A 22,156-nucleotide genomic window follows, 5' to 3' on the forward strand; every position below is an offset into this window, starting at 1 on the left:
TCCTGTAATGCATGGTCAAGATTAAGCTCAGACATGGATCATTTATACCTTTGGCCTATAACCTTTTGTGGTACGATATTGGTCTTGAGTGTGACATGCCACCTCATCATGGTGAACATTCATGACAACTTATTTTAAGATTTCTATAATGCATGGTCAAGATACAGCCCGGACAAGGACTATTTCAACCTTTAACCTTTAAGCATGACCTTGACCTTAGAGGTACAGACTTCGGGTTTGTGCCCGACATGCCACTTCATCATGGTGAAGGTTTATGGCAAGTTCTTTGAAAATCATACAATGCATACACCCTGGACAAGGATCATTTCAACCTTTGACCTCTGACCTTGACCTATGAGTAAGTGAACGTGGCAAGTTTTTTTAAAATCCTATAATGTATGGTCAACATAATTATAGCCCGCACATTGATCATTTTAACCTTTGACCTCTAATCATGACCTTTGAGGTACAGACCTGGGTCTTCTGTGTGACACTCCACCTCATCATGGTGAACATTCACGGCATGTTTTTTTTTTTAAATCATAATATGCATAATAAACTGATAGCCCTGATAAGGTTCGGTTCAGAACAGTCCTATCAACAGTACTCATTTTGACATTTAACCTCTAAGCGTGACCTTAAAGCATTCAGCATGACCTAACACTTCAGCATGACATAACACCTAAGCATGACTTTACTTCATACATAACATTTTATCACGACTTCAGGCTTCTGCATGATCTAACACTACAGCATGCTAAACACTCCTTAACACATTAGCAGCTTATCATTATTTCATAAAGCTGGTACAGTGTAACCATGTTCTGGATACAAAAACAAACCATTGCCATTGCAGATTATTAAAAAAGATTTATTCAGTTATCTATGCATGTTCTACAGGATCATAATGATACAAAATGTTAAATTAACAAATCAATAATGAAGAATAATGTGACAGAAACAAGCATTCATCATTTGACACGGTATGACATACACAATATCATGATGACACGGTATGACACGCACAATATCAAGATGACATGGTATGACAGACACGATATCATGATGACACACACAATATCATGATGACACAGTTTGACACCACACACAGTATCATGATGACACGGTATGATACACACATTATCATGATGACACGGTATGACACACACAGTATAATGATGACACAGTATGATACACGCACTATCATGATGACACGGTTTGACACATACAATATCATGATGACACAGTTTGACACCACACACAATATCATGATGACACGGTATGATACACACAGTATCATGATGACAAGGTATGACACACATACACAGTATCATGATGACACGGTATGACACACACAGTATCATGATGACACCACACACAGTATCATGATGACACGGTATGATACACACAGTATCATGATGACACTGTATGACATACACAGTATCATGATGACACGGTATGATACACACAATATCATGATGGCAAGGTATGTCATACACAGTGACACGGTATGACAGACACAGTATCATGATGACACGGTATGACAGACACAATATCATGATGACACGGTATGACAGACACGATATCATGATGACATGGTATGACAGACACAATATCATGATCACACACAATATCATGATGACACGGTATGACACACACAATATCATGATGACACGGTATGGCACACACAATATCAAGACCAAGTGCACTTCCTTCTACATCTCGAAGTGTTTGCACTAAAAACATTGAAGTAATTTTTTAGGAACATCTTTTACATGACAATGATGATCCGATCAGGTGTTCATACAAAACTTGATATATAAGGGTTTTGGATAAAGAAGCCTTGATTTTAAAGTAACTATTTGGCTGAAAAAATATAGCAAGCCCTGCTATATCAAACTTATATCCTAACTTAAACCAACCAGTGCAGGGGCTGCTGGCCTGTGTTAATTTCAACTACTGCATACTGAATAAAAGTAGTTCCACATTTGTGCAATCTTTTAATATCTGATTTCTTCCACAAGCATAACATGTTTAACTTGTCTTTCAAATCAATAGTATCCTGTGAAGTCAATTATGTGTATACATCTGGGCAAATGCAACATGTAAAAACAATCAAAATATTTAAGTGAATTTTCAACATTTGTACTTTTTTTTTTCAATTGTAAACAATTCAAGTTTTATACATTTCTCATCTTACCAGGAGTATAAATAAAATTAGATTTTTGTGATAAGTTCTGTAACAGCCATTAATAAATAAAGTTATACAGCCATAATCAAAATAATATTATGTGATAAATGATGTTGCCTTCATGAACAAATGTCATTATATATTTCTTATATAAAACTAGTGTAATAACTTTTGAAGTGATGTGCACGTGTCATAGTAATGTTTTTGATGTTTTATGTATTTAGCCCTGTAGTGTTAAATGATCATCAAATTAGTATTTATGATATAAATGGAATATCACATTCCTGGTCATTCAGTACGAAATTTATCAAACTTGTTTAATCATTTCCCTACTGAATAACCACTTACAAAGTTTAATCATTTCCCTACTGAATAACCACTTACAAAATACTTTCTATTTATCAAAAGATGACCCACAACTTTGGAGCAAAAGCAGCTGACATTAGATGCAACAAAAAAATCTTAGAATGATATTTGCAAACAAATCGAAACCATACATTATTTGTGTATAACATATCAATTATGGCACTGGAATTAGAAGTGCAGGGCCATGATTCATGCCTGGTAATTGTTTTACTAATTTTCAAATATTTTTGAGGAAAACTTATTTGGCTTTTTAATGAGATTGAACCTCGGGAATGAGAGTGGAAAGTGAATGGAAAAGGACGCAGTTTAAATTCACATTTCGGCAATAACAAAGCGTACAACATATTATAAAACTTGCTTTCTATTTATGATGAAAAAACATGTACAGCTCATGAATTGAACAGTGAATATGTGATGATAAAGCAAAATTAACATTGCACAAGTGTGTTTAAAGAAAATTCATAAAAATTACTAAATAACAATATGATAAAAAGTCATAATATGTACACCACAGTCTTTATATATACACATGTATTTGATATGATGTGAACAATATATGAACCGCTTTCATCCTGTACATTTAAAATGTCGGCAAGCCAAAGTACAGCCATCAGAGGGATTAATACATAGCATACAGGAGAAATTGATACGATGCCTATGTCGGATAACAACCATCAATAATTAAATACTTTGTTCAAAAAAAGAAAATATTGAGTCCATGTGCATGTTTTTGTCTCGAGTTATGATCTCACTAATAAATCTCTCTATTGGTTTTACTGGTTTGAATATTTATATAAAGGTAATTTGGCGTCATGTCAATTGAATTTGTGTCATGAAAATTGTAAATGCCTTTAATAATAAGGCAAAACCAAGGAACCTTAGGGGTCCCACAAGAATAAACATAAATGCTTAAATTATTTTTATTTTTATTTGAAAACCTGTTATACCCTTCTGATAGTAAGAGTAAATACAAGTTAAACTCTCAAGGCATCATTTTTTACTGATAAGCCTTACACTTAGCAATTTCCAAAACAAGCTTCTCCCTCTGTCAAGAATTAAGCAGAGAGAACTCTGGAAATATGACAAAAATGGCCTTCATCCTCTACAGCACTTCGTTAACAATAAACACACTCCTACCTAGGCAGCTATAACGTAGGTCTAGAGCATATTGGTCGTACATTCTTTAGTATAGGGTTTTCTTATAAATGGATGCTGTTTATTGATACATATACATATAAATGACAAGGAATCGAAATAAAATGTGTTTTTATTTACATGTGATAAGATTATTCACAACACTTGGGTTTTATCAAATTTTGAAAACATTAAAGTCGTACAAGTATTACGATCCATATGGATCAATTTAAAAACCATAGATCAATTTTATACACAACCAACATATTTTGTTACAATTACACTTGTATAATAATTATTTTCACTACATTTCTCATTTAAACCTTCCTTCAAATATACTTGCATCAAGGAAGACTTTAAAATTCTTCTTTAACATAAATGCAACCACATACAGATGTACAAAGTAATACGCAACCACTTCACAATTTAACGCCTAATTCCCTCTTTTTTCATACTTACCTCTTTTACTAGTATATTATTCTTTCTGCATAATCTAGACGGTTTGATTACACTACATTTTTCCACATGAGCTTATTTTTCTACATGTTCTCATTTCCATACATGTATTATTATTTCTCTTAAAATGAAAAATGAGCAGAACAACTTGGATAGAACAGACATAGTCTCCTATTGAAGAGGTACATATTTGAACACTTGGACGCATTCTTGGTTGATCAACTGCAGGAACACATCATTTTCATCCTACTGTAGTCTTTTTTCGTACAATCAGTCCCTTTTTATAACTCTGTTACTGACTTGACATGTACTTTCTGCTAAATACAGCATTCTTTCCATTCTGTTTCTAAAATTAGCAATTATGTTGCTACTATTTATAGATCACTAGATCACACTTCCTGTTTACTGGTTCCCATTTCTCAGAGAGAAAGTCTATAACTTGTCCTTAGCTGGGACCCAAATAGTGGGCCCTGATTGGTCCCTTATGACCTCCTTCACCTTTGCATAGATTTCATTCGCTGTATCACCCTGGACAACCGCTGTGAACAGAAAAAACGAACTGTTGACGACTGTTTGTGTTGTACAATGTTAAATGTCACACTTGGCTGATTGTTCAGAACTTGTTTTTCACCCTTGTTTACTTTCAAATCGTCACATTTCTTGGAGGTTAAAGAATACACTTAAGATCTGCTGTATTTCTAACAAGATTTCGCACAGCTATTTTGGGTGCACTTGTTTATATTTAAATATGTGAGCACATCCTCAAATATTCCACATTTAGAAAAAACAATGATGTCGCTAATTGATTTATTAACTGTAACTAAGTTCTGAACAATCCGCGCAATATTGTTTACCTCCATTCAGCTTTCAAGTTTGTCAAATGTTTACACAGAACACAACCAGTGGGATACAGCAAAAAGCTATGGAAGCCAAAGCCATTTAGAATCAGGAAATAATTAACACAATTTGTGGGTTAAATGTCGGAATGTTTGAAAACCTTCCTTAGTCTAATGTCGCTTGGTACTTGAGGCATTCACCTCACAAAATTATTCAATGAAAATTATGTAAATAAATCTTGAGTTATTAAAAGAGCTCATTCTTTTCAATAAATATTTTAAGTGAGAAGTGATCGTACCTGTGAAATACTCTCCAAACTCCTGCTCCAGCTTGGCTGTACGATCATATGTGAGTCTCGCCTGCTCTTCAGTTATACGCTTGTTCATCTCCCTACAGGACGGAACACAATTTCATGTTTAATTCAATTGAATAAGTTGCATTTGCAGAAGATTTCACATATTAATAATTAACATGAAGCTGACTTTACTATATACAACGGTAATAAGATTCATACCTAGCATTTAACAGGAGCTGATCGCTTAATTTTTATTTTTTAAAGCATTTTTGTAATTGATTCTTTTGTTAAGGATATAGGCCATTTCAAGTAACTTTGGACAAACTGTGAGGGTGGAAACATCAATAAATATGTTGTTTAATGCACCAAATGATTTATGGCCTAGAGTCAGAAGTGTTCGATATCCGCTCTTGTAATAACTCTTTTCGTCTGAACTTTGAACATAAATCCCTTATTTGCATCTCAAATCGTGTCAGGTCTGATTCACAGTACGTACATGATGGAGTCGATGGTTTTAGGCTTCACCAGGATGGCGATGGGATAGAGGTTGGCCACCTGGAGGCGCTTGATCGCGTTACCACTCACATCTAGGATGCAGTGCTTACCCTGGCAAAAGGAACGTATAAAAATTTAGTAAGAAATGTTTTCCCATGCAACCCTAGCGATGAAAGAGTACGGGAGTAAGTAACATATACATATACCATAACATCCATTATAATTCATGGTTTCGAAATGAGTAAAAAGTTTTTGACATTTAGAAACATTGGTCGAAACATGAGTTTTCTCAAAATTGCAGTCTTTTAATAATTTAATTTTACTACCTCATTATTTTGAGTCCTTTTGAAATGAAATAATCATTTTTAAATAAAAACATGCACACCATTCTATGATTCAGTTTTTTACATCTCTTCTTCCTTTTATTCGTGCAATCATTTCTACCGGTACTGTTACAATATCCATAGTCATTACCTTTTCTGCTACCTCTTTTACAGAAGCCACACTTGTACCATACAAATTTTCATTATATTGTCCCGCTTCTATAAATAGATGATTCTGAATGTCACGCTCCATTTGTTCCCGTGACGCCACAAAGTGATAATCCCGTCCATCTACCTCATGGTCTCGGTTTTCCCGGGTTGTATCTACAAATAGATAAATTTTAGGACCATGAATAGTAACATTGTACCACTAAGAAGTAACTAATAACACACTCTTGCGCACAGTGGTCAGAAATTGGCTCATGGTGAGCATTATTTGATAAGCATAAAGAGAGCTGAATTTTCTACCTTCTGTACCCTGTGCGTAGGAGTGAACATAAATTGGGTTGATTGTTCAGATATTGAACGTTGTTAACTTTTAAAGGTGAAATATTAAATAATGTGCTCATATATTTATTTAAAACATTAACATCTCTAACATTAATTCCCAAATCTTGTAAGGAACACTTCAAAGCATATATAAGTGTATCTGTGAAACTTCAATAGCAATACTGATTTGAAAGTTAACAGCCATGACATTACAACGTTGTCATCTTGAAGAAAGTTCTGAATGATCAACTTAACCTGTTAAATTTAAAGGCACACACATTACATCAGTTATATCAATAAATGTGTTTTATTGGGCATTTCATAAAAACAATGATTTGTCCACCAAACACCAACTCAGTGTTCCAAGAGTGGGCATCTACAAAAGAGAGGCCCGGGTGCCCATTACCCCCCGAATGTGCCCCAGTACAAGGGGACTCCTTGTGCCCATTACCCCCTGAATGTGCCCCAGTACAAGGGGAACCCTTGTGCCCATAACCCCCTGAATGTGCCTCGGTACAAGGGGGCCCCGTGTGTCCAGAACCCCTAATGTGCCCCGGTATAAGAGGGCCCAGAGTGCCCATCAACCCCCTAGATGTGCCCGGCATTTACTTACGAGGAACACAGCTGCCAAACTTTTCCGGAAACTCGGATATCAAGTCGTCATTGATGCGGTCCTTCAGGGGACCCAGGATGATCACAGGACGCGTGTACTTCACTGAAACATGAACAAAATATAGCAACATGTATTATTAATCTAAACTTAGGATAAAGGCAGAGAAACCAATACTGCATGTTATCCATTATGAAAGTTCTTAAATATAGGGCCAAATCTGGAGATCATTTAATTGAAGTGTGGACATCTACAATTATTGGTTGCCTCATTTACAGAACATTTCATATCATTTAAGTAAAACATGAACTTTAAAAAAAAAAAAAGAGTTTGAAATCATTAAGAGGATAGATCGATTTATAAGTACAAGGTACATAATCAACTTTGCTTCCATTATAGTGCATTCTGGGTAATTATTAACACTTCGTAACCCGATTGATCTGATTTATTCTGTTATTCTCTACTTACATTCCTGCTGCACGACAGCCTCATATGATAAGATAGGCTCGTCCCCTCCTGAAATGGTCCACACACATTATTGTATAGTTCACATACCAGTACATTACTGTATTGTAAGTTTTTTTGCAATGTTATATATTCCGAGAGCATGGAATTGACGTTCAGTAATTTTTATTGAGTGAGGTTTTTAAGAGTAAATCAATACTTAATGCTTTTATTCTTATTTGAGATTATCATAACATGCTCTCAAATGCAAAAGGTTCAAATATGACATGGATAAGAAGAACCCAATCTTTACATGGTTCAAATATCACATGGATAAGATGGAAACAGAACCGAATCTTTACATAATGCATGTATTTACTCCAGAAAGTTATTGAAGGGACAGAGTAATGACTTGAAAATCACATGCAATGATGGAATATGCAAAACAACAATGAATATAAACATTCAATGCAAGTCATTTGAACATAAACCTCATACTGTTAAATGTAGTGGCAAGAATTTACAATTTATAATAAATAAGCTATAAACAGCCAGAGAGCTTATAGATCAACCTTCTTATTTCATATGTGAAGATCAGACTTCTTATTTCAAATGTGAATATCAATCTTCTTATTTCATATGTGAAGGACTTCTTATTTCAAATGTGAAGATCAACATTATTGTTTTATATGTGCAGATCAGACTTCTTATTTCATATGTAAAGATCAGTCTTCTATTTCAAATGTAAAGATCAATCTTCTTATTTCATATGTGAAGATCAGACTTCTTATTACATATGTAAAGATCAATCTTCTTATTTCAAATGTGCATATCAGACTTCTTATTTCAAATGTGAAGATCAACCTTATTGTTTCATATGTGAAGATCAGACTTTTTATTTCATATGTGAATATCAGACTTCCTATTTCATAATATATGTGAAGTTTAACCCACTTATTTCATATGTGTAGATCAGCCGTCTTATTTCATATGTGAAGATCAGACTTCGTATTTCGTATGTAAAGTTTAACCTTCTTATTTGATATGTGAAGATCAGACTTCTTATTTCATACATGTATGTGAATAGCATACTTCTTATTTCATAAGTAAAGATTAACCTCCTTATTTCATGTGTGAAGATCAGCCTTCTCATTTTATATGTGAAGATCAGACTTCACATTTCATATGTGAAGATCATACTTCTTATTTCATATGTAAAGGTTAACCTTCTTATTTCATGTTTGAAGATCAGCCTTCTTATTTTATATGTGAAGATCAGACTTCTTATTTCATATGTGAAGATCATACTTCTTATTTCATGTGAACATCAGACTTTTTATTTTATATGTGAATATCAACCTTCTTATTTCATATGTGAACATCAACCTTCTTATTTCACATGTAAATATCATACTTCATATTTCATAATTATGTGAAGATCAGACTTCTTATTTCATAATTATGTGAAGATCAGACTTCTTATTTCATGTGAAGATCAGACTTCTCATTTCATGTGAATATAGGCCATTGTGGCAATCAATGTACATTGGTCAGTCTTATCAACAAGAATAAATAATTATAAAGTCAACCCCACTATGAAAGAGAAGGTTCTTGGCCCATATCATATAGACTTTCTCAAACAGACTTATCAAACTAGTCATTTGAAACCATCAGTATTATGTCTTAGAAATACTGTTTTGGAAAAGTGATAGTAAAAAAACATTCATCGATAAAATTGTTCCGTTGTTTAATATCAATTTTAAATAAAGATGGGTTAACATAAAAGGTATGATCACACTTACTGAAGCTATTTTCACTATCTGCACCTAAAACACAAGAAAATAACCCACATTTAAACAGCAGTCCACACAACACAACATGTCAATGTATCAACATAAAATAAAACATTTACCACATCCTACGGAAAATTAGGGCAGGTTCATTGTTTTTGGGAAATAATTGCTTTTTGTAACTTTAAATTAAACATTTTAAATACTTGTAAGATCTCAATTATTTTTTTCCGAAATGTTTGGTGGGAAATTTACACAGTACATAAATATTCAAATAATATTGTTTTTGTGCGAGTTAAACATGGTAGAATGTCATTACAAACAGTTTGCTTAAAACTGAAATGAAGGCAATTTGTCTCGTATGCAAATTTTTGCCAGACAAAAACAATTGTTCTTGTCTGTTTGACATCAAATTAAAATCCCTCACTGGAAAGAAATGATTTCCCAAACCAAATATCCTCCATCAAATAGCATGCAAATATTTTTCTTTTAAAGTTAACAATTTCTTTTTCTAAATTTTATTAAATTGAAATTGGATTTTACATACAACAGTTCAATCAATATTGTCTGGCAAAAAGTACTACTACATACATAAAACATAAAATATTACAGAAGTTCACTAAATAAATAAAAAATGAACAACATACAGGTGAGCTTAAGCATCGGGCCCCAATTTCTCGAAACTTCTTAATAAGCTTAACAGGCTTAAGTCACTTATTTTAATTTGCCAAAATACATACTGAAAATGGATTTTGATAAATGAAAAATGGTTTATTCTGATAATCATATAGATTATTCCTACATAATTTCTAAAAATTCTTGAAGAAGAAAATATAACACATTTTATAGAACAACAAAAATAGTGAGATTAGCTTAATCCTGTTATAAGGGACTTAAGAAGTTTTGAGAAATTGGGGCCGCTTGTTAAAGTTAATGTTACAGCAATAAGGAACAACATTTGATATATTATTACTATTATTTGTGGTTAATCTAACAAGAACAGGACATTGGCCACATATATTTAGTAAAGGTTGGTGTTGTTAAGCATATATCAAGTTGAACGTGGTTAGACCCAGTGCAGGCCAGTTGCCCACTTTAAGTGATTTTACAAATGCACAAACTTTAACTGCTTAGAGTTCAAAATGATATTTTATCTATCAGTTTGGCATAATAGTTAGAACAAATTATTATTGTGAAGTCTTAATGATTGAGAGCTCTTCTAAGAGATAAAGATCTTACACAATGTGTTATATCTGACTGAGATTAGGACGTGCTTTCAGAAGGCCAGGGGAACCAAATTATGATGTCATGTCTGTTCAGATGCAAAACTGCAATTCTTAACAATGAAGCAAAGTGTATATTATAGGCCGACAGGCGATCTCATTTCGACAGCAGTTATAGATTATAGTCTAACTGTTTCAATCATACCATATACCTTTAATTAAAAAAACACTGTCTGTTGATAAACGATAAAAAATAACTGACTAAAAATACTGCCAATAAAATATCTATCTATTGGATAAAATATAATTTCAAACACTAAAGAAATTTCCATTTGAACTGAAACCACTCCAAGTGAATGAAGCTGCTAATCATTTTATATTTCCCCCTGGCCAACAGATATTAAGCAGGTAGTTATTTTTTTAATATTTTCCGGTCAATAAAGCAACTATTAAATTAATATTTTCCCTCACCAATTAAAGATATCTATTTTTCCCCCTCACCAAATAAAGAATAACTACATATAAAATAATCTGTCTACACTTTTACTGACTACACAGAGACAGAAATTAAAAACCTGAGGTTAAATTAAATGCTGTGCGATTAAAACATAATTGTGTGTGAAAATTAGCTAGTAAATAAAAAAAAGCAATAAAGCGCTTGAATACACAGTAAATAATTACCTTCAACAGCTAGTATGAAATTTACACAATCAAAATTTAAGTAATTATTTCCATTTCAAGTTTTTAAACCACAAAAAGTTTTTAAACCACAAAATGACGAAAACGCCACCGAGGATACGCTATTGCCTGCCTGCTCTTTTCTTTTCAGTCAAACAAGTGGCAAAACTTCACATTATCAAAGCCAGAGTAATGGGTCTTGCTATACAGGCGTGAACTGTCTCAGGGAACATATGTACCAAGTTTCATTTAAGTAAATATTGCTTCATACATGCCATATCCCACAGTGGCGGGAAAAATCCCCCGGAATTCCAACCCATCCCCTGGTCCCCCGCCAGGGGATCTATATCCCCTGGAATTTATTTATTTATTTATTTTTTATTTAAAACTAGCTCAAGGTTGACAGTGGAAAGCATCCATTATACTATTGGTGTGAAATTCCATGAAGGACCGTGATGACTTAGTCCAAAAATTATTGTAATTAGGGTGTGTTTCTGTATTTATTCTTATATCATAAATGTAGATATTGCGCTAAATAGTGCTCCTTAAAAATCCCCTGGTGTAATATCAAAATCCTCTGGAATTTCGGACCAAAATCCCCTGGGAAGCCTCTCAGAAATATGGCATGTATGTTGCTTTCTTTTTCAGTTCTTGACAATGGTTAAAGTGTTTGTACTATGAGATTGGTTCTAACGACAAAAATGCTATCACAGTACCCAGATTTTGTTTTCAATAGACAACGTATATATATTAACTACAGTAACCTTGATGTTATATAAATCAAAAATTATTAAGACACATTATCAAGAAAATGAAATAAGCAGAAAGCGTTTGAATACACAGTAAACATATATTACCTTCCACGGCTATTATGAAATATACACAATCAAAATTAAAGTTGAGGTGAATACAAGAATGCAGTATTAATACTTGTGTGTTTTATTTGCAATTGAAATACTTAAAGAATGAAACTCTTTTAAGAACTTAAATTTATTTGGATCATAAAAAATGTTTAAACAGATAACTCTAAATCAGAAAAAACAAGTTCTACTGATTAACATTAATTCAAGTCTGGTAACAGGGGTGTACAACTTCGGAAATATTTCAAGAAAGAAGTTCAGATTTATTACACTATTACCAGATGATTTTACAGACTTCATCTCATGTTTATTAGTCTAAAAATGATTGTACCAACAATTAAAGATCTAGAATTCAATGCAAATCAGATATTTAGATATTTTTGTGGGTCCATCTTACCAACGTAAGTATCATACGATTGTTTTCCTAATTTATATTTTTCGTAGTTATACTACATATTTAAAAGCTTATGAAATTATTTTCTAGTTTATGCAAAGTTTGTTTGATTTTGCAATAAGAAAGTTAAATCTAAATGTGACATTCAATCAATAATGAACTGAACTTATTTATCTTGCAAGTTGCAATATTTGACTGTACGCACGCTCATAAGATGGCCCTATTGTTAGTTTTCTGGAAAAACATGGCTACTCTCATGCCAGTTAAATGCAAGTCATAGTCAGGGTAGAATAGGAGGAGAAGGAATCTCATCCACAAACAGGGTTATATTTCAATGGCTGGTGATCCCATTAAATGTTGGTATCATTTGCAAAAGGCAACTGCTTGCTGAATACAAACAATCAACAAGACACTATATAAGAAGTTATTACAGTTTTGAAAAGTTTTGAAGACAATACGTTTAACATATCATACATCCTTAGAATAGCTATCGATATCAGTAAACTGTACAAATATTGTTGGATTGAACCGGTTGCTTTGAAAAAAGAACTGTTGTCTGCCACCTCGGGGAACATTGAAAATACAGATAGAAAAAACAGCCTGTCTTCGTTAAAAAAAGTGAATCCTTTTGTACAAAATATGTTTGCTCCTTAAAACAAGTATGAAATTATCTATTTTACAACTTTTGTAAACCAAAACCTTTGTCCATTATATTTTTCCTTTTATATAATATTAAAATTCTTTTCAAGGAAATAGAACCTTTTTAAATGATACCAAATTCACATGGGGTCACCGAACATCCAAACTACCCCTTGTTTGTGAATCAGATTCCTTAGTTAAGGTAGGACGGCCACTTACGTTCATCACAGCTTATATCTTCACTTCCACTTTGGTCCTTACTCTTCATAAAGGGAAATCGACGGGAAAACGAAAAATTCTTCTTCTTCCCTCGGTCATTTAATTGTACCTGTGTTAACATAAAATTCAATACATTTTAGCACGAAGTAATACTATAAAACTGCGTACAGCATCATGTTGGAGCTGCACACTCACAGATTGAACGTTTTGACAACTTTTTTATTTTCTGTCTTGGAATGAGCCAATTTTTGCGAAATGCATGGAAACAGTTTTATAAGACTGCTTACAAAAAAATACCTGGTAGATCACAGATTTTTATATTAAAGTTCAAAAATTGATGTTTCATGCATTTTTCTTAAACGTTAGTAACGGTTCAACAGTTAGTAACAGTTGAAGCCATAAAACATTAATTTTCGAACGGAAATATGAAAATCTGCGATCTGATCTTTTGTCAGCAATCTTTTTTCATTGGTTTGCAGAAATTTACACAAAATTTTTCTCTTTCCAAGACAAAAAAAAAAAGTTGTAAAAACAGTATATCTGTGATATTGTAATATTTTAAATTATGAGAAGATTTTGGCATCATTTCAAATATATTACTCATATTATGAAGCATAAACTACCTTCAATGTATCATAGTCCATTGTATAAGTATCAGATCCCATGGAGGGTGATAGCATAGTAAACCAGAGAAAGTTAATGTCAACCAAGGCATAAGCTATCAATATGAGATTGAAGCAAAATAGGACCTTATTGCATCCAGGCCCTTGGGAAAGCAAGAAGTCTGATTTTGCTTCACACTCATATTGATAGTTAAACTGCAATATTTAAAAAAAATCCAAAATATCCCATATTAATTCTCGCGTTCTTTATGTAATATTTCATGATGTGCCGATATATTTCAAATAAGACAAGCACAGCTCGAACAGTTGACTCAAAGTGTGTGATAATTAATGCCAATCACAAAACTGTCCAAGTAACCCAGAGTGGGAAAGGTTTATAAAGTTAAACATGATGACGTTAACGACATTGTCAGCTTCAACAAAGTTCCAAACTATCTGCACGATGTTCTTTATTTTTCCACACTTACATTATTTTTATCTACATTGCTCTTCCCCGTGAACTTGACAGCTTTCGTTCTCGCCCGCTCCTTCCTTTCCACTCTGAAACAACAATACAGTATGTCATTACATTGGTCTACGTGAACTTGACAGCTGTTGTTTTCCCCATATATTTTTTTCCATTCTAAAACAACACCAGGTATATTATCGCATGATTTATGACATTTTTTGTGTCATGTAGAAATATAAGAGCATTTCTGAGAAATATTAAAGCAATCAAGTGCCATTATATTATTTAAAGCTGCACACAGATATACCATTTTTACAACTTTTTTTGTTTAGTCTTGGAAAGAGCAAATGTTTGGTGAATATCTGCAATCCAATGATATAAGATTGTTGACAAAAAATCAGATTGTAGATTTTCATATTTCCATTTGAAAATTTATTTTTAATGGCTAAAACAGTTACTAATGGTTTAAGTAAAATGCATAAAACATCAATTTTTTAACTTGAATAAAAAAATCCGCAATCTAATTTTTTGTCAGCAGTCTTGTATCACTGGTTTCCATGGATTTTCGCAAAAATTGGCTTGTTTCAAGACAAAAAATAAAGAAGTCATCAAAATGTTCAACCTGTGAGAGTTCAGCTTTAAAATTACATGAAAGCTTCATCAGAGGTCTTGTGTAAATATTATTTTGAGGTATGGCCATTGTTTTTTTTAAAAAAACAGACAATAAATATATTTGTAATACAAGTTATCTATAAAATCTTAATTGCAATTCACAAAATCAATGTCAAATATTAGAAACCCTTTAGGTGAAATACCATTACCTCAATCAGACAAATTAGGAGAATGTTGATCTAATAAATCCATTAACTCAGAGCAGTTTTACAAGAACATTAATCAGAATATTTCCAGTGTAAGTCATGTGATACGCCTGATCACATGACCAGTCAGTTGCTGAAGGGCCATGTGTTATGGTTGGAACTTTCTGACAGATGAATTAAATATGCTATCAGATGCGTAGCTGCCTATATGCGGGTATGAGGCTGATTCCACATGATTCTGACTAAAAAAATCCAAAAAATCAGCCAAAGTTGCAGTATGTGCACTTGACTACATCATCCTAAAACTGTTCGTTTTCCAGTACAAAATAAAGGACCTCGGAACGCCATGGCTTTCAAAATTTTCAGAGGGGGCATGCCCCTGAACCCCCCAAGCACAATTATGAATCCAAGTGAATAGTTGGCTAGCTACGCCCCTGGCTATGTAAATCAATTAATTACATGTGACTTTGACAACAGCCAGAGAGTAATACAGATCGTGCTGCTGTGTTTTCATTTCTACTTTCAATCACCCTCAAGCCATCCATGCTTGCAATAAAATAATCATTTGGATTTAATGTGTACTTTTAAATCTCTGATGGCATGTATCAATCAGTATTTGTAAGACAAATGAAGGATTTCAGTAGTCTTGCACTTTTATATTTCAAGTTATGACCGATTATAACAGCAACAGACCACATACTAAACAATTGGTTCCATTATGGAGTAGAGCATTGATTTTACTTTGATTACAGAGGAAATCATCTGCATCCATTTGTATAAAACTTCGATAAGACCATAAGTTGTCCACAGGTTATCTTAAAGGGACTAGACACCAGATGATACAATTGAAAAAAAAAAGGAAATTGACATCATTGTGTAAAACACATTGAATCTTACATACTGATGCAGCACATCACTTACTACACATCTATGTTCGCAGTTTTAGCATATTTTTCCAATTGGAAATCCAACAGAAAAACATCGTTGATGAAATTGACCAATGGATACTTTTGGAAAGAGATTAACACTGCCGAAAATGACAGCAAGTTGTCTAAAACACTTATTCACAAGTTAGTGTAAAAAGATCACATGTCTTGCAAGGTGTTTGGAGAAAACATTCTGTGCTATTTTTTAGCGGGGAAACGCTCCGCAAAATTTTAAAACTAGAAAACCCAGCTGTAACAGCTTGTGTGGCAACACGATTTTTGCGTTTATTCTTTAAAATGATGTATTATCCACCACTTACTAGCTCTTATTGACAATTCTATCTTGTTTTGAGAAAAATACTGTATTTTCCCATTTTGGGACCATGGTGTCTAGTCATGTTAAGGCTAGTTCGCACATTTAAATAATTTGATTGGTTAATATCAATTGTTGGAAAAATATTGACCAATCAATAAATATTCTGGCTAACTTTCACCACACCAAAGACTTAACAAGTTTAATACAATTGGCTGTTGCTAGATATAAGTTTAACCTAAAACAATTCCCATGTTCAACCCTTGTTATGAGCTCCACATCTGCCCCTGTTATTGGCACTGTGGAACAATTCCCATGTTCAACCCTTGTTATGAGCTCCACATCTGCCCCTGTTATTGGCACTGTCGAACAATTCCCATGTTCAACCCTTGTTATTAGCTCCACATCTGCCCCTGTTATTGGCACTATCGAACAATTCCCATGTTTAACTCCTGTTACTACATGTAGTCCCATGTTCTCCCCCTGTTCTTAACCCCCTCCAACGATTTTCATGTTTTCCCCATTTTTAGTCCCACCCACCTTTTCTTGCTAGGAATGATACCAATGCCCTCCTCATCACCAGTGGGGAGAATTCTCTTGGCCTGCCACCACTCATCGTCGCTGGCGTTCACTACGTGGAGAATGTCACCATACAGGAATGCCAGGCCTTTACTGGGCAACCCGCTGTCTTTACTGGGGTCATAGTCAAACAACGCTCTGGAACAAACATACAGATTAATTTGAGGTGAAAGTTACACATTAAACAAAAACATGAGGAAAATATAAGAGAGGCCACACTTTTTCTGGGGGTCATAGTCAAACAAAGCTCTGAAATTATGGGTAAAAAGGTGAATAGCAGGCACAACATCCCCTGGAAGTAATAAAACAATGAAATTCATCTCATCTGCATGAAATGAGCTCCATTTCTATTCCTCAGAAGTTATGAAATGTTTTCTTCATGTTTTAATGAACAATAACATAATAACATTGAAAGAATTAATACCACATATTAAACAGCATATATATTTGAAAGAATTAATACCACATCATAAACAAAATATACGGGAAATCATGGCCTTGAATCTAGCACTCAATGGAGAAAATGAAAAAAATCCTAAGCCTTCTTTTTATTAATGAGTAATTTAATGAACAAAAAGACCCATAAGACACCCTTCAAATACCAGACAAGTATGCACTATTAGATCCCCAGATATACATGGCAGTGTCTATTTGCTTGTGGTTTATAAAAAATAATTGACATACAGGATATGTTTACCTGTGGTCTGGTTAACTGTGTATGTTTGCGCATGATATCCTACCTGACAAAGAGTGTTCGTTTTCTTGTGGTCTGAAGGCTGCCTGTACTTGTGTTCATCATCTGTTCTCGCAAGTCCTGGATCTTGGCCTCGAACCTGTTGTATTCTGAAACACAAGGAAATAATGTACATTACACTGTCAAGGAAGCAATGTACATTACACTGTCAAGTAAGCATTTAACATGATACTGTCAAGTAAGCAATGTAAACTGTTGTGTCAAGTCAAAGAAGAAAGTACTCAAAAACGTACCAGGGCTTATTTTAACCCCAGAGAGTGGACTGAAATAAGGTATCAGTCCTACCAAAATTTCCACCCATGAAGGGGACTTAAAAAGGGTACCAGTACTTGTTTCAACCCAAGCAATAGACTCAAAAAGGGTACCAGTACAGGTTTCCACCCAGGCAATGGACTCAAAAAGGGTACCAGTACTGGTCTCCACCCAGGCAATGGACTCAAAAAGGGTACCAGTACTGGTCTCCACCCAGGCAATGGACTCAAAAAGGGTACCAGTACTGGTCTCCACCCAGGCAATGGACTCAAAAAGGGTACCAGTACTGGTTTCAACCCAAGCAATGGACTCAAAAAGGGTACCAGGACTGGTTTCCACCCAAGCAATGGACTCAAAAAGGGTACCAGTACTGGTTCCCACCCAAGCAATGGACTCAAAAAGGGTACCAGTACTGGTTTCCACCCAAGCAATGGACTCAAAAAGGGAACCAGTACTGGTTTCCACCCAGGCAATGGACTCAAAAGATTATCAATACTGGTTTCCACCCAGGCAATAGACTCAAAAAGGGTACCAGTACTGGTTTCCACCCAAGCAATGGACTCAAAAAGGGAACCAGTACTGGTTTCCACCCAGGCAATGGACTCAAAAAGGTTATCAATACTGGTTTCCACCCAGGCAATGGATGCAAAAAGGGTACCAGTACTGGTTTCCACCCAGGCAATAGACTCAAAAAGTGAACCAGCACTGGTTTAGACCCAGGCAATGGATGCAAAAAGGGTACCAGTACCTAGGAAGTAGATTACAGTATGATACTAACCTATTGGCTCATAGCTGTTATCACAACCACTTAAATTAAATATTATTCACACACAAACACTTAAATTAAATATTATTCACACACAGTATTCCAAACGTTTACATGTACAGTAACAAGCCAGCATCATCACACTAAACATTCATAATTGGAAAGTCACTGGTTACTCCCCACACCCACCTTCAGGCCGGTATTGACAGACGAGTTCCACTGTGTCGCCCGCACCTTTCAGGACTTCTGCTGCCTCCTCATGTGTCGCTCGACGCAGGTCCGAATTGTTCACCTGAAGAAGTACGTGTAAATTATAGGCATAGCCTTAAGTCTCATCCCGATCAAAAAGTCATTGAAGAAGAGAAAACAACAGCACCTCATAGTGAACTAATCCGAAGACCTGTCTGTTCCTCTCAGTCCAAAAAGGGGCATATCTGGACAACTACTAAAGCCAATGTTATGGGTATTGCTCTACATATGCATATTGTCACATGAAACATGTGTATCAAGTTTCATTTAAACTTATTTTTAAATAAATGATTATTTTAGATTTGGCCAAGGTTAAAATGCTCGCATGTCGCCAACACCATGGCTTCACAATGCCTCAATTTCTTTTCTTCTTCAAAACACAGACGAACACATAAATGCTTGTTTAAAAAGGTTTGATAACCCCTTTATTGGTGGATTGAATGATTGATTGAAAACCTGGTCATGTTAATATTGTATTACATTTACTATTAATTAGGACAGAAAAGGTTTCCAAGCAATCATTAATTCCTGCCATCTGTTACTGTTCTAGACCAATGGCTATAAAGACGTATGGGCCTGTTGCTGTTCTAGACCAATGGCTATAAAGACGTATGGGCCTGTTGCTGTTCTAGAACAATGGCTATAAAGACGTATGGGCCTGTTACTGTTCTAGACCAATGGCTATAAAGACGTATGGGCCTGTTACTGTTCTAGACCAATGGCTATAAAGACGGATGGGCCTGTTACTGTTCTAGACCAATGGCTGTCAAGACGGATGGGCCTGAGAACATAAATGCATCTACTTTGAGACATTTGCATTTTTGCCAAGTTTACTGCCCGATCTGCTGACTTCCATACATGTCTTATCACCTAACTTCATGTCAATATAAGAAACTCACTTCAAACACTGCACATTATTCTAAAAACCTTTCTAAGTCACCTTAGCTTATCGCTCTTAAATCTTTATTCTTGGCTTACAAAAACAAGGACTTTCATTTGCTTAAAGAAGACCATTCTTACTGAGATCCGATCCCCACTTGTGATCCATTTCCTGAGATCCTGCAAGCCCCTGTCAAGGATTAACAGCACAAATAACCCCTCCCCATCCTTCCCAACCACATAATGTTAACATTATAATACATAACGAGAGTACCTTTTCTCACGACTGAGATTGGCAAGTTCCTGGCAAGGATGAACAACACGAATATCCCCTCTCCATCCTTCCCAACCACAATGTTAACATTATAATACAGAGCATGAGTTTCTGATCTCCCGACTGAGATCGGCAAGCCCCTGGCAAGGATGAACAACAAAAATATCCCCTCTTTATCCTTCCCTATCACAATGTTAACATTATAATACGGAGCGAGAGTACCTTTTCTCCCGACTGAGTTTGGCTAGCCCCTGGCAAGGATGAACAACACAAATATCCCCTCTCCATTCCTTCTCAACCACAATGTTAACATAATAATACAGAGCTAGAGTTTCTGATCTCCGGACTGATATCCAATCCATCCTTTCCGCTCACAATATTAAACCCCCAACCCCGTAGAAACAACAGAACACCATGCATACTTAAGAGTATTCCGGTCGCCAATGTCTAATTTTGCCACTGGATCACCAGCCAGGATAAACAACATGAAAAATTTCACACCATTCTTCTTACCCAGTTTTAAACTCCAGCAATCAAATGCCCTTTCTTATCTCTCCACTGAGATCGGCGAGCCCGCCGACTAGTATGTGAACAACATGAATATCCTTGCCATCCTCCACCCACAATGTTAACCCAACCCCATACAAACAATACATACCGAGAGTATCTGGTCACCCCGTCTAATCTCCCCGCAGAGATCGGCTGGCCCGCCAGCCAGGATGAACGAGACAAATATGCCTTCGCCATCCTCTCCACCCACGATGTTGAACCCGAGCCCTGTGTAGCCCTTCTTCAATATCACCTTACGGGGCTCTCTGAAATGGTAGGAACAGCTGAATGATACATTTGATATATATATAATGCAAATGCCATCAAAAATATTTTAATAATATCAATAATTTCTTTTATGCCTCTGGGAGAAAAATCATGTTATTTTCACTGCAATTATTTTAGCTGCCCATTCAATCCTGAACAAAAACCACTTCTTGGTGATCACTCTGTGAATTAAATTTTAGTTCTTTCAATGAAATTTAACTAATATCACCTAAAAAACATATTTCTATATTGATTTTGCCTAAACACAGGCGAACAGTTAACATTTAATATTTCCTGTTTTCTAATAAACATTTAAAAACACCAGTATCAACTCATTAAAATGAATCTATTATAATCAGGAAGAGAAAGATGTTTGTTAAATAGGAAGAGAAGCAATTATTTGTTTATAATATCAAGTATACTCTAAAGCAAATCAATATTACCAACCTTGTTATTAAACATGACATAGACACATAAAAATCCATTTTTCCTAAAACTCCCATGCTGTTAAGTAAGAGCTTAAAAGTATGTAAGACACTTTCTTTCTTACGAAAGATTAAGAAAGAATATAAGCAGAGATGGATTAAAGACTACTGGAGAACAATAAACAAGTGTGCACAATGTCAATAGTAACCAAACACCATATCATTGTGCGACAATATGAGACATCAACGATGATGATGAAGAGAAATATTTCGAGGTTACGGTTTTTACGATCATTATTGAGCATTTTATTAATATCAGATCCACTATTTGGTATAAATGTGTTCGTTGAAGGTGTAATTAGTGTTAAATGGTACGCTGTGACCTTAAAGAGGTGTATATCAAGCAGGAAAATCAGTATACAAATTATACAAACTTTCAATTTATTTATCATTCAATCAATTCCCTTTTCAGTTGTGAACAGGGGAACTTTTGTTGTAACATCTGTCAAAAGGGTTCATTATGGTGTCACATACTTTCTGTTACATTTTTCGGCAAAAAAACTATGCTAGAAATGCAAGTGAGTCATAAAT

At 34.7% G+C, this 22,156-nt stretch overlaps 1 protein-coding gene across 2 annotated transcripts; it reads right to left on the minus strand.

Moving 5' to 3' along the window:
- Window positions 1-855: 855 nt before the first annotated feature.
- On the minus strand, window positions 856-21,743 carry LOC128219742 (disks large homolog 2-like). Of its 2 annotated transcripts, none has more exons than XM_052927699.1 (14): window positions 21,588-21,743; window positions 20,983-21,139; window positions 19,112-19,214; window positions 17,891-17,993; window positions 17,112-17,288; window positions 14,534-14,606; window positions 13,444-13,552; window positions 9,443-9,466; window positions 7,665-7,712; window positions 7,200-7,301; window positions 6,249-6,421; window positions 5,776-5,885; window positions 5,283-5,374; window positions 856-4,686 (listed from the first exon to the last, which is right to left on the minus strand). In XM_052927699.1, the coding sequence occupies exons 1-14, from the start codon at window positions 21,641-21,643 to the stop codon at window positions 4,580-4,582; spliced, it is 1,434 nt and encodes a 477-aa protein (XP_052783659.1). In that variant the 5' UTR covers window positions 21,644-21,743; the 3' UTR covers window positions 856-4,579. The 2 variants fall into 2 exon arrangements, with proteins under 2 accessions (XP_052783659.1, XP_052783658.1); XM_052927698.1 differs by lacking the exon at window positions 21,588-21,743 and adding an exon at window positions 21,370-21,395.
- Between the last annotated feature and the right edge of the window lie 413 nt (window positions 21,744-22,156).

Source organism: Mya arenaria, chromosome 15 (assembly GCF_026914265.1).
Source record: "Mya arenaria isolate MELC-2E11 chromosome 15, ASM2691426v1".
In the NCBI taxonomy this organism is placed as follows: domain Eukaryota; kingdom Metazoa; phylum Mollusca; class Bivalvia; order Myida; family Myidae; genus Mya; species Mya arenaria.

What these genes read in the sequence shown, in the direction of transcription:
- LOC128219742 (XM_052927699.1), bottom strand. Translation starts at nt 21,643, where the DNA reads ATGGGAGTTTTAGGAAAAATGGATTTTTATGTGTCTATGTCATGTTTA. An exon ending in AGATATAAGCTGTGATGAAC is followed by an intron (nt 9,467 to 13,443) that starts GTAAGTGGCCGT and finishes CTTGTGTTTTAG; the next exon opens with GTGCAGATAGTGAAAATAGC. An exon ending in TAAAAGAGGTAGCAGAAAAG is followed by an intron (nt 5,886 to 6,248) that starts GTAATGACTATG and finishes TCCTTTTGCCAG; the next exon opens with GGTAAGCACTGCATCCTAGA.